Source organism: Nothoprocta perdicaria, unplaced genomic scaffold, assembly GCF_003342845.1.
Source record: "Nothoprocta perdicaria isolate Ctin4 unplaced genomic scaffold, notPer1 scaffold_173, whole genome shotgun sequence".
Lineage (NCBI taxonomy): Eukaryota > Metazoa > Chordata > Aves > Tinamiformes > Tinamidae > Nothoprocta > Nothoprocta perdicaria.
The window spans coordinates 1,123,962-1,137,687 of NW_020454905.1; the positions used below are offsets into that span (position 1 = coordinate 1,123,962).

A 13,726-nucleotide genomic window follows, 5' to 3' on the forward strand; every position below is an offset into this window, starting at 1 on the left:
AAAAAAAAAAAAAGTCACTATGTTGGTGATCAACTAGCTTTTTGGCTGATTACCAGTAAACCAGTTATTAAAAGAAGAGAAGCAATGTAAGCATATGCTTACTATTTAGGCCTACTTACTGTGTTAGCCTTGTAATAAAATTAGGACAGACTTCTATATGTGTTGCAGTTATASTGTCCATTCACACAAACACCTGCAGGACAGGGTAGAACTGAAATAATCTGAGACTTTAACACACTGTCATCCTCAAAGATCTCCAAATCAGATTGTTCACCATGGTTTATTTAATAGCTTGGTTAAAAAAAAAAGAAAATAATAATTGTAGTTTTCTTTATTTTCTGTTTTTTTTTTCTTTTTTTAGATGTCAAATATTAATTGATTTAGTTTTATAATAATATAAAAATATAAATAATATAAAGTAATATAAAAATAGTGTAAAATGACTTTTTTAAACATTGAATATACTTTCTAGATTCAAGAATGTATAGATGCATTTAGACCAAAGTTTTATTTATTTATATTTAGACCAAGGTTAATTTTTAGCATTATGGGAGAACCTTATGGAAATACTAGATCTTTCTCTTATTGTTCTTGGGTAAAAAGCACAATAGTGATTGGAGAAAATGAGTTTTGGAGAAGGAGGATCTATTCCCAAATATTTTCCTCTGTAGCATACCTGAATCTAAAAAATACAGTCACAAATGATACCATAAAATTCTGTCTTAGAGCTTAGCTTGTAAGTGAGAGCTGAACCTTGATGACTGGTTTAATATGGTTTAAACGTAATCTSATATTAACTCATGCCAAAATAGTGAGAGATTCCTTAATCTGCTTCTTTAAGTTATTCTCCTCTTATTTATTGATTGGTTAAGGTCAGCACAAAACATGAAGCTGTACTATTGGCCAGTTACACCAGATTTGTTACGCAGTTAACAAATCATTAAAAGATAATTCCAACTATCTAGCTATTTTGAGTGTCACTACTCCTGCAAGTCATTAAATATATAAATATATTTTAAATGAGACTCACTGAAGAAAGCAACCTTATTTAATTTTCTTATTAATTCATATTACTTAGCTAATTTGAGAATTGATAACAGAATGTTTGAGTGATTAATGGCTTGTAAAAGATGACAAGCATTTTTCTCCTTGAAAATGGAAATTGGCTTGTCAGACTTTTAGATGAGGAATGATCAATCAATAGGATTTTAATAAAGAGAGAGTTTAAAATTGACTGAAGGYGGCTTCTGTTTAAAGGTGATTTGGTATGTGCAAATTGCAAAGTTCTCCCTGGAGAAGATTTTCAAAGGCAATAATGGGCACTGATTTTCTTTATTTAGTCCATTTTATATCCTTCTCTTCCTCTTGCAAGGATTTCAATACCTACCTCACTTTTGTGACTTTGAAATCTCCCTTGCTTGAACTGTGCAGGTACTGTGAATATCCTGCTTATTTGCATTTACATAAAACTATCTGTTTTAATTTCCTTTTAGCCCAGCAAATCTGTTGTCTTGATAACCTCCTTTATTTTCTGCATAATTTCATATCAGGTGTTTGAGCTAGTTTTTTTCCACTTAAAAAAAAAATCCAAAAGTACATGCACACATCTGAAAAACAGAGCTGACTTGGAAAATCTTTTGGTTTCCTGGATATGTTGAACTTTCTAAAAATGAAGTAAGTAAAGTTAACTGAGAAGCTATATTCCTCGCACGGTCTCAGTCATATGCTAATTGTCACTACTTCCTCCAAGTATTATTTCCTACTAAGATTTCTTATCCTGATTCAAGGATATTTTCTTAGATCTTTCTCTTTGCTCTTCCCAAGCATTCTAGCCTAGAGACTTTGAGCCAAGCTTTATGTTTTAGTCTCACTTTTGTGCTCCATCTTAGTTATTTTCACTTTAGTTCTCTCCTAAGCAGTTACATATTGGTGCCACCATTTCCAAGGAGGAACAACCTCCTACCCACATGCTTGGAGTTCTAATGAAAAATACCTTTGGTATTTTTCTTACTATACAGCTAGCTGCACCTGAGGCTACTAAAGAGATCTCTGAACTGATAAGAAAAGCTTGAGAGCTTGAAGTGTCAGTATATTCTCAGTAATATGCTCCCTTAATAGGTTGACCTTTTCCAGTCAATTATGATATTTGGAAAACTTCTTTATAGAGTCTGTTATTAAATCAAATGTAATCAGGATAAAAAGCACAATTTTCATTCAGAATTTAATGACAGAAGGTAGACTATATACAATCTGACTTTCTGGTTTCTTGGGTTACTGCATTATGTTAATATCAGTCTTTCTAGCCTTGTAACTTTTTCTTGGTTAAAATATATCTTCTGAAGAAAATGTTCAATTTTGATGAAGGACAAGATGGTAAGTGTGATGTACCTTCCTATATATGTACATGGCTTTGTATAGGTGACACTTTGTATAAAGAATATTTTCTGTCAATAAGCTTTAAATGCCAGGGGTATTAATTGCTACATATAGAGGGAAGCAGCCAAAAATATGACAGATAGGGTACAGTTAAACCAAGTTGGGAGAGCTGCTCTCCAACGGTACCAATGGAGAGTACCAATGGTACGGGGTGTGGGGTAGGGAAAGATTGCCTTTTTTGCATTGTGACCAAACAAGAAAAAAAAGTAAGGGATTGGCTAAGCAAACTACCCATGATATTTGTAAAGTCAACTAGAACTAGATGTCTGCTACTTTTGCATTCATGCAAATAAAATCTTGATTAATTTTCCAAAAATGACTGGTTGCAAAGATTTCAGAGAGAAACATCAAGGAGGTTAAATATAATTTTACAACATATTTCTAACATTTCTTTTACATGCAATGAGTTTTAAAACTTTTGTTAAACTTCTAAATCCATGATCCAAAAGGATGATACAAATAAAACAACCATAGAGCAGTCTATTTCAAAAGCAGTTATTATGAGGAAAAAGAAAACGTTTTTTTTTCTTAACGTACATTTAAAAGAGAATTGTCACTCAAAAATCAAGTTTTCTTACCTGTTGTGGGAGAATAAGAAAATCCTTAAATAGCATGTTATATGGTCAAGTGTGACACCTAGAGGCCACATGTCTAGGATCTAGAGTAAACTGGTTTTGTTTTTCAGTACAGGTGTTGCACAACATAGATTTAACCGTGGATTTGCAAAAGGAGCTGCTAAGTTTTGAGAGACAAAATATATTGCAGCATATATTTATGTTTTGTTCGCCTTGCCTGTATTGAGTATACCTTTTTTTTTTTTTTTTTTTTTTTTTTTTTTTTTTTTAACTTCCCAGGTAGGTTACCTAGATAGGTAGGTAGGTAACTCTCTCAATAGGGAGAACAATACTAATTTGAGCTGCTCTGTGGATCATTATGATCTTGAATCTTGCAAAACAAATGTGGGTGCGTATTGACACCTAATACTCCCCTCTTTTAAAAACTGAGTGAAACAYTCCTGCATTCCATACATTGGATGGGAGGGCACCATAACTTGCTGACTGAACTAGATCAGGATGCTATGGCTTGCCTCTGTTGCCAGTTGTCAAGGGAGTGAAGGGGAAGGATGTCTTTCTTTGAGATGGTGAATTTTTACCTCCTTTTCCTCCAAATACACATCAAGTAAAATTCCTGAAGAATTCATGAAAATTCAGAGGACATTCATAGTTCGGAGACTTAAATTGTAAATAACTTCTCATTCTGTGTTTCAAAACATTATGAATACAAACTTTTTCAGACAAAGTAAGATAAGAGCATAATGAAGGAAAAAAGTCTTCTTTTGGGAGATGCAAAAAAAGAATTATTTCCTATGCAAAAAAAAMCCCTTTTTTTAATTGAGGAAATTTTTATTGTATTTTTATGCATAGCACAAATGGTTTAGTGTGGTATAATAGTAGGGTTCATAAAATGCCATTTGCTGATACAGAAGAATGGATTGGAGCTTTTCTAAAATTTTCCAGTTTTCAAGTTTAGTAAATCAAATGTAGACAAAATTGATCCTGAGTACACCTCTTTGTTGAGAATTGTTGACTCTAAAACCTAGTGTGTTGTATAGGATGCTCTGCTTTCTGGGTACTCTGACTTTATTATGTACAGAAATACGCCATCTTCAGAAGATATGATCATTCTGAAGCTTTTATTTGTAGCACTTCATAAACTAGAAAAGATGTTAGCAGAGGACCAAATGTGAACACAGGAACACACTAGTAGTAGCAGTCTGATTCTGTTTGGCAGGCAGCTTGTCATACCCAGAGGCTAAGAAATTTGTATCGTGTTCTCATTTCTCTGTTCTCTACATAACAGTCACTGTATGCTTGTTTTGTGATTCTCTAGCTGTTTAGTGCTAGGAAGCACGAACAAAAGAGTTTCTATCTTTTATGGTTACTCTAGTCATAAAACTTTCAAAATTAGTCATATTTTAATCTGGAGAACAAAAAGATGCTACCTTTTCAGTTGTTCGTGAGAGTTGTTCACATAGCCTCTGTGCAACAAATGAACAAAAGTTCCTGAAAATCAGTCTACTGAGACCCATACGCTGGTGCTCTGAGACACAATACAAAGTTGTATTTTGATGTGGAGTGTTAATATTGACTGCAGTTTATTCTTCTGCTTTGTCTGGAGCTTTTGAAATTATTTAAACATGTATTTTGGAACATCTAAGCCATAATATACTAACGGGTACATCCTGATCCTTAGGTATATATTAGAATAAGAAATATCAGTTTGGGCTGGGAATATGCCATTAAATGGTGGGGGAGGTTTCTCATTCACTGATGTGAATAGGGTAAGATAGGAAGAGGGTAAGAGAATGTTGGGTACAGTGGTGTGGAAGAAGGTAGCAGCAGCTCTCTGCAATAAGTATGCTCAGAAGTTCATCACAGCTGGGCTCATAATATATACTCTCTCCTGGCTGAAATCCAACTTCAGCAGATAGGTTAGTGAGTGTCTCTGCCTCCTGTCATGTGCCTGCCTTTTGGCCTGTGGTTTTACTGGCCTTTTCCTGTCTTGATTAAATAAAAGTCAGTGTCTTGCCTCAAGAACTGATGTAGTTTGGGAGTTAAATGGGAGAAAGATATCTTTTGAGATCAAGATAGCTTTTCAGGAATCTTTGTCATTTTTGCCAGGTGAGCAAGTATAGTTACACAACTTGTATTACCAGTTATCCCTCCATTCTATCTTTATGATATATTTCTGAATAATTTAAATTGATATAGCTTTTACCAATAAAATTAAGGTGAAATTACTTGATAATATATTCTACTATATAGATATAAATAGGAGTTTTAGTATTCTGGAGCAAAATGAACTTTTAAAAGTATATGGTCGTATAGTTGTGCAAATATAACTAAAGATTCATATATTTGTGTCTGTGTGCACAGTCCTGTTCATGCTAGTGCTTTGGTCTTCTACTAAAATCCCTTTGATCCACTGTGTCAACTACACAGCTGATGTGTTWCCTAGGGTCATGCACAGTGTATTTGCCGAGGTTTTCTTGCTAGATTCATAAAAATTCCAGGTAGAATCTATTGTATTTAACAACTCTGGAAGGGGTACTTTCTATCCAAGCCAACCTGTAAAGCTGACTTTTCCCAATGTATAGCTGCGGTGCTTTTACTGCAATGCTTTTACTCTTATTTTTAACTTATTTTTTACTGTTATTTTTAACGAGGACTGCACAAGTCATATGCATTTAATTTCAATCATGCAGGCCAATGAAACTATTGCTATGGAATTCCTGATGAGTTTAAAAGTTTTCTTCTACACTCCTTAAATTCCTGATTTTATTTTTCATAAATTATGCAGCTTAAGTTATTTTTGTTATTTTAAGTATTCTCATATTTCTTTATTATGAAGTTAGAGGGCATTTTGTTTTAAAGTTGTCTTCTGTTCACTGAGCCCAGGTTAGGTGGCTTTGTCTACTTCATGAAGTGAATGTAATATAATGAAGTAGAGGTGAATTAAATGTTTTTCCAAAAGTGGAATACTTTAACTGGGACTACAACTTCTGAATCAGGATGCTATAAATTTGTTAAGATCATGACTTTCTATGTATCCCTTATCAACCTATAATCTCCTGATTGTTGCCTGTTTTTCAACAGCTGAGGAACAGTAATCCACACTTGCTTATCTCTCTTAATCACAGCCTCACAGTGCTAGAGCTCCCTGAGCCTTTAATTCCCTCTTAGAGGCGTAACAGAGTGGAAAGTAAACAAAGACGAATTTGCAACCTTCAACATTGCTAATTTGCTCTGATGTCAGAATATTTAAACAGGCAAAGACTTGGGAATTATTTGATCACAGCTGATTTTAATCTAATGCATGTGAAAAGGCTGGGTCTGAGAAGGTTGTGCAAAATGACAGGAGTCCCAAGAGAGGTTCACTGAAGGTTTCTTCTTTAAACAACAATACCTCCATCATCTTCAAACTCTGCTTCCTGTGTTCCTCCAGTGTGCTTTGTAGCTGTTCTCATTTTTAATGAAACTTTTGTTGAATATGATGGTAGCGTTCTTGATAATTTCTGATTTGCTTCTCAGTTGAAAGAGGTTTGAAACCTGATCCTTAGGCTTGTTACTGCATCTGTTCCCTGGAGGTGGGCAGGCGGGTGGGTGGGAGAAAAATGCCTATTTAAAAAGCTTTGTCTCGCTCCACGTTTTGATATCATCACGACAGCTCAATGTGTCCTGAATACTTTTATATGTAAAACTGTATGTTTTAAAAATGATTGATGACTTGATTTTCACATTATCTTAAATTACATGATTGACATTTATGAATGTGTATATGTGTGGATACTTTCTGGATAGGAAAAGCTGCTTCTGTTGCCTATAATTACATACATAGTATCTCTGCCTGGATAGATACCTGGGAGGTGGTGTACTTAAACCTACACACACACATATACATATCCCTTTACATATCTGTATACTCATTCACTCTCAGGGTAGCCAGTAGTAAAGTGAGTAATCAGCAGTAACCTGAAAAGGATTTGATTAAAATGCAGGAAAAGTTATCTTTTTTTTTTTTTTTTTTTTTTCCCTCCTCTTCCTCTTCCTTCATTTCCCTCTGTGAGCTAGTCAAACTCTCTCTTTAATGCATGTGCTATCACTTAAATTTTGTTGCTTATAAAACAGTTAAGACATCTTGCTGACAGAGCCTGATCCTCTGCCTTCTACAGTATATTGCTGTGGATACATGAAGAAGTGCTGTGGCTGTATTACTTGTATTTCTGAAGCAGGACCACTAATGATTCCTTCTGTTCTGAGTGTGTCTCATTTGCTGTGTTCCAGGGTGGGCTGTCTGGCAAGGAGGCTTTCCCCGTCGCTCTCCGCAGCACGGTTGCAGCGTTGCCTTATTTGTGTTTCTCCTTATGGCTGTTTCTCTGTCTCTCACTCTCTCCAGCTGGTGTAAATGCTGCTGCTGCTGCCTCGCAGAGCCCAGAACCTGCTCGGTCAGCTGGAGCCCCCTGCGGACAGCTGTCTCTGTTTTAGCTGATGGGAAACTGCTACTAGTGGCTGAATGGAAGAGCGCGGAGCAGCAACCATACTAGCTGTGGCAGCCGCCGCGACAGCGAGCACGGACTCTATTGTTCCCCGGTGTTAAACAGGGTTTCCCCCTTTTCAACTGCCATGCACAACGGTGCGAGAGAGGGTTCCTGTCTGCTCTTCCCCGTGAAGAAATTCTGAAGAGGCCGATATTGTCTGGAGGAGGTTCGACCGTCACCGCACGGGCGCTGGAGCAGCCGGCCGGAGGCATGGGGACGAGCACGGGGAGCGTTGTCCAAGGCCGTGCTCCGGGGGCTTCCGCGCTGCCCGGCYGGTGCCTGGCCGTCCTGTTGGCCCTGCTGCTGGGTGCCTGGGACACCGCTGCCGAGCGAAGTGAACTGGCAACTTCCTCCGTGTATCTGTGGAAGACCGGTGAGTCAGGATGCTGCGTTACTGAGCTGCATGGCGTTTATTTTTAGTTGCAAGTAATAATCTGTTTGTGGGCTTTGCACACGTGGGGACAGGGGGGTCAAGCCTAGATCAGTAATGCCTAACTGAGGGGGGGGTCTAGGGAAACAAATTAGGGTATCTTGCAAGGTTCCCTCAGCCTAGCAAACACAGCAATTAAAAAACAATAGTGACTCCATGGCATTGCTACTGGCTTTGCTTTTTTTCCTGTGTTTTCATTTTGTTCAATAGCCCTGTGCTGTCTGTGAATAGCAGAGGTCAGAGCATTAGTGCCTGTCCACAATGGGCAGGAAAATTTGCTTCAGTAAGTCAGCAGTGCTAACACTGCTCAAAAATACTAATGTTTTGCAAAGAAAGATGTAATTCAGCATAGCTAATCTTTATGCTCTATACTGACATGTAATATATTAAGTGTAGTAATTGATGGAGAGTTGGGCTTTTCAAATTTAGGTTTGTTGCCTGGTATATAGGACACGTGAAAGCTAATGATGGATTATGTGAAATAATCCAAGTGATGCCAGATCTCATAACTAAAGAGCCAAAGGCAAATAGACTATGCAGATTCAGCACCACATTAGAGAGATAATTTCTTCTGCTTTGGTACTAATGAGTTACGTGTCTGTTTTTAAGATTGCATAGTCATAATAGTTTCCAAACTTAACTTAGCATTAAAAATCAGCAGGGAATTTTCATGCATCCATTAATATATTGACTTAATTCAGAATTTATGAATGATGAATAAGTACATTTTAGCATTGTCATATAAAGTTAGTCCCTATTTATGTAGATTAAAAGTCTCCTTTAGGAAATTTAAACATTTCAAGCCAGTAAATACTTTACAATATCTTTTTTTTTTTTTTTATGCTTGTGTATTGCCAGACATAAGAGATTGATAAACTATGAGTTTGCTTAAAAATTGCTCTTCCATTAATACAATAATGTAGTAAGAGAAAGTACAAATTAATCATTTGTCTGGAAAACAACTTCGAGATGTCTTTTTCCTGGATGGAAGACCCCAGCCTTCTGCCACAGAAACAGATCAATTTACAATTACACTGATATCCTGAATTTTTTAAGAGCCTGTGTCTCTCCAGCAGTTCAGGGAGGAGATTAAAAAGGAATTCATTTAAAGAAGACGACGAGCTTTCCAATAATGCTAGAAAGAGAAATCTAGAGGGGAGAAAATCCTTTGCAACTTTCACTTGCTATTGAAGGATGGGTAGCACAATTACACTGATTGACTTTTTTTTTTTCTTTCACTTACAAATGCAGTTCTACTTACAGATTTATAAACATGTGCTACTTGCATAGGAATACATAAAATGCATACCTAGCTTTATACAATAAAGTTGYTAATTGTAAATATAATAAATTCTAGCATTTTCTTTTGCCTTCATTTAATAATAGATGGTATTTAGAAATGTTCGAATAATAACATAGTTTGAGAGTAATTCTTGTAGTTAACTGATAGTCTTGAACTGTCAAGTTACTGTGGAGTGATTCCATTTACTTTGTATATAGTACATGTGCTCTGAAATCATCTCAGTTAAACCACCAAGGGGGAAAAATGTGTCGGCTTTTGATTCCTATCCCTATCTTTGTAGCTGATGTCTTAAAGAACTTTTTTTTTAGAACAGGTTATAGTATGAGAAGATACTTCTTCTCCTGAGCTTCTCTTTCTCCTCTCTGTCCTAACACTAAGGAATAGGATAAGCATGTTCCTTGTGTAWTTTTTAACATCATAACACCATTAATTTGACAATGATAAGAGAAAATCAAGTCATTCAGTGTGGCTCTTCAAAACACTGAACAGCAATGTTCATTGAATAGGCTAGTCTGTCAGAAGACTGGATTCTGCTTCTAATTAGATTTTCTGTTGGCATTCATCTCAGCTGTTTCTTGTTTGTTTGTCAGTCAAACGAAACCTGTATTTGAAACCTGTAATACATTTCTTGTTTACTCTTAAACTAGGGAAGCCTTTAAAAGTAGCTTCTGGCCTGATGAATCTAGGCTATCTTTTCCCACAAATGGATTAGATTTTACAGAACCTTCTGCTTTTTATTTTCCTTTGATTTATAAAATTAGGTCTAGACTGGTAAGAAGTGGAGTGRACTTGGGTGAAAAATTGGAACTTTCTTGTGTCATATGATAAACTTTTGACTGTGGTGCTGTATGCTGTGATATATTGCTTCAGTTGGTTATAACCTCCTTGKTTTTTTTTTCAAGATTGCTTGTGTTTCTTTTGGGAAGAAATAAGTACTGTGATACATCTAGAATCCTTGATAAATCCTTGATATCTTTTCACCCTGGTAAAGCTGGCCAAGACAGTGCCTAGAAAATCACTTTAATTATGTTCTTTATGGCATCTGTTAGTGGTGAAATATGTCCAGTCTCTGAGAAATATGCTACTTCTGTTACTGAATTTAGCTTGGCATCAGCTTTTGGCTGTTTGCCTTGCATATGTCTGATTTTTATTTCTAAAGATTTTTTTTTTTAAACAAAAGCTTTGTGTAAGCTCTGTTTTTATGACCTCTATACAGTTCTACTGCAGCATGTTTTCTTAAGGTGCTCCTGATGATCTATAAGGCTTATGACTTTTGAGCTGCAGCAGTCTTTAACTTAAAAAACAAAACCAAAAATCAAAAAAACCACCAACTGTAGTGCCCATTACTGTTTCCCAATATTTGATTCTTTTGGGATTGATTCTCTTCTATTCAAATGAGAATTGTTTACTCTCAACCTATAACCCATCTGTTCCCGTTTTCCTCCTGTCTGCTGCCATAAAAATCTGAGGAGTGTGTGATGCCCAGGTTAACCATTTGAGGGTTTAATTAACTTCACTACAGCGTGACAAYGTTGTGGGCAACTTGCTGTTATCTGGCTGGCCTTGCTCTGAGCAAGGGACCTGAACTGGGTGGTCACCAGTGGTACCGTCCAACTTCAGCCTCAGCCGATCTCATTATGTGACATGTATGCAATCACCAAGTCATTTTTACTTCTTCAACTGAAGAGGTTTTGAAGTTCTGACTTCCATAACTTTCCAAAGTTTTGATCTCTTGTGAAGATGGGTTTTTTATATTTTTCTAAACTATGATAAAATGGATYTTCTGTATTTAGATGGACATAATTCATAGATAAGATGATGATCAGAGATACAGTTTAAAGCTTATTTCTTACCAAACATTCCCATCACATGCCATGAGAACAAGTTGTGTGTGTTTTTTTGCACATATAAACATAGAATAAAAACAAACTTCATTTGCTGTGATCTCTGAGCAGAGCTCTCTGGTCTCTTTAATATAAACTATGTGAAGTCTTTGTATGTGCAGAATAACTTATTCTTACAGCAAAATGATGAAAAGCCASACTCCCAGAAATGATTTCTGCTTCATGATTTGAAGTTGAGAACAGAAGTTATGAGCAAGTCCAAAGAGCAGCTGTGATGGTGAAGGACTCAGAGTTCACTAAAGTGAGCACATGGTGTTGAGTTTGGAAGCTGGAAGAATTTTTAGCAGCTGGGATGTTAAGCTTTTCTGGTTTTTAATGATTTTGCAGAATGAAGGTTGTCTTCATGCACAAAGCAAAAAGCAGATTGGCAGGATGGTGAGAACTTTCTTATGATATTAAAGTTTGAGCAAATTACAGTACTAATTAAAATTGCACTTTGAATATTTCTTGTAAGCCAAACATGTTATCACTTATTTCAAAATACATTTTTTTCTCTAGATCATTGAAAGCTTTGCTTCCACTGAATAACCTGTGGCATTGCTTAMTGGTTGCTCTTTGATTCTGTTGATTTCATTTGCGATGAATAGTTAATTGGTTCAAATTCTATACTGCTACAGTGAACTTCTGGGAGTTCCTGAAATGTGCTGGTTTATTCATATTATTCTCCTGTTGTAACTATKATAAAGCTTATTGTATTGTGTCTACATATGCATGAAAAAAAAAATGTGTCATAATTAAAGCTGCTTTTGCTTAAACGTCTACTAAATTTCATTGTCCAATTTATTTTTTAAACTGAATTTTTCATATTCAGGAAACAGCTGGTAATGTTCTTGTTTTTGCTGTCTGTTTGTTTGATGTGTCTGTGTTTTTCATGCAAAATGAGGAGTGCTGATTCCTAAGTAAAGATTGCCAAATAATAATAACTAATCCAAAAGAAGAAAATGCATATTTTTCTTGGTTTGCAACTGTCATATCACAATGCAAGCCACAAATACATCATTTCCACACACCACTGACTAAGCAGAGGCATTTCTTGCCACATCAGAATTCTCCTTTACTTCTTTCTACCTTGTGGTTCATTAGTTTTCGTTAAGTCAACTGAGACTGTGATGTGTGATGTGCTGTCAGCGCTGGGTACGTGTAATGCCTGCCTATGGTTGCTAATATAATTACTGAAGAGCTACACAAAATCAGCCAGGTTTGATCACATTGTAAAATAGCTGCTTCTGACAGTCTGAAGTAATGCGTGTTACATCTTTGAAGTGGAAGAAGGTGCCGTATTGGATTGATATCTCAGGAGAAAAATAGGTCATAGGAAAAAAAATAAAAACTCCAAAAGGCAGTGCATTTACCGTCATTATCTGTTTTAAAGACTATTGATCAGATTGCAGGGTAAGTCAGTAGAGCTGTGCTGAATCATTATTGCTGGCTGCARTTCTGTGATCTGGACATTTGGTCAGTGCAAGCACTCTGGCTGGATGTTTTCCTGTTCTTTTTAACGAACTTGGTAGAAGTTTATTAATAAACGTTCTGTGGGCAATTGTGCCTTTTTAAACAGGAGATGAAAAGTCTTGCTTTCCAGAAGAAAACTCTTAAGTAACCATATCTTTATGGTTCTAGCAGCATCTCAGTATTTGAGAATGGGTCCTTAGATAATCTCTTCAGAAGTGGAGAGCAAGAGGAAAGGAGATAATTTGGGTATGGAAACGTAGGTCCAAATCAAAAAAGTGTGGGTATCTATGGTGAAATTGGAGGGTTCAAATACTTTGTCTGGGATTCGTCATCTTCCTCTACTGGTGGTTAACATGCATAAATTTCAGTGCTTAAAATATCCTTCTTTAATCTTCCTCATGACTCGAGGATGGGGACAGTGAGCTGCTGTTCCCGTATCCTTGTTCTGCTTCAGGGGACAGCAGTTGCTCCTTAGAGCTCAGCCCAACCAGGCCCTACAGGCATCGCAAAGTGCCCCTTCACAGGAGTCACCACAGAGGAAGAGGGAGGAAAGGAAAATTGTCCCATGGCCTTCTGGTTAGTGCACTTATCGTATATACATGTTGGGTCAGCCTGCATACTGAAGCCCTGCTATTGCAGAGCAGAAAATCCAGCGTTTCTTTCAAAGGTAGTACAATTTTTTTTTTTTTTTTTTCCTTTTCAAACTGCAGAAAAGAGCTTTGCAGTGATTGCAGCTTGAGACAAGAGGCGGATAAGCCTGTGTCAGTAAATAGAAAAGTCCTTATTTTAAAGAGATTATGAAGAAATGATCTGAAAGGATGGATTAGATGTGAAGACCTAGGGAAGAGCCTAAATGAGAAACTGGCTGCCTGACTGAGAGGAAGGAAATGCATTGGTCATCAGTACGATGAGAAGAGAGGGCGATGAGGACGTCTTCAAGGGGAAGCAGAGCTCGGCTTATGGCACGTGAGCCTGAGCTGGCACCTGTGTGTCCACGGGAATGGAGGGAGAGGTCAAGATTTTTCAACTATTGACATTAAAGTTGTTTTTCCCTCTTCCCTCTTCCCTCTTCCCTCTTCCCTCTTCCCTCTTCCCTCTTCCCT

The 13,726-nt window shown here is 36.7% G+C and overlaps 1 protein-coding gene across 1 annotated transcript in view; it reads left to right on the forward strand.

Moving 5' to 3' along the window:
- THSD7A (thrombospondin type 1 domain containing 7A) overlaps positions 1-13,726 on the forward strand; it is a 199,692-nt gene that overhangs the window by 18,692 nt on the left and 167,274 nt on the right. The window contains exon 3 of the mRNA XM_026036254.1: positions 7,393-7,907. Within this exon, the coding sequence (XP_025892039.1) occupies positions 7,745-7,907 (163 nt within the window). The 5' untranslated portion in view covers positions 7,393-7,744. The remainder of the gene's footprint in view (positions 1-7,392; positions 7,908-13,726) is intronic.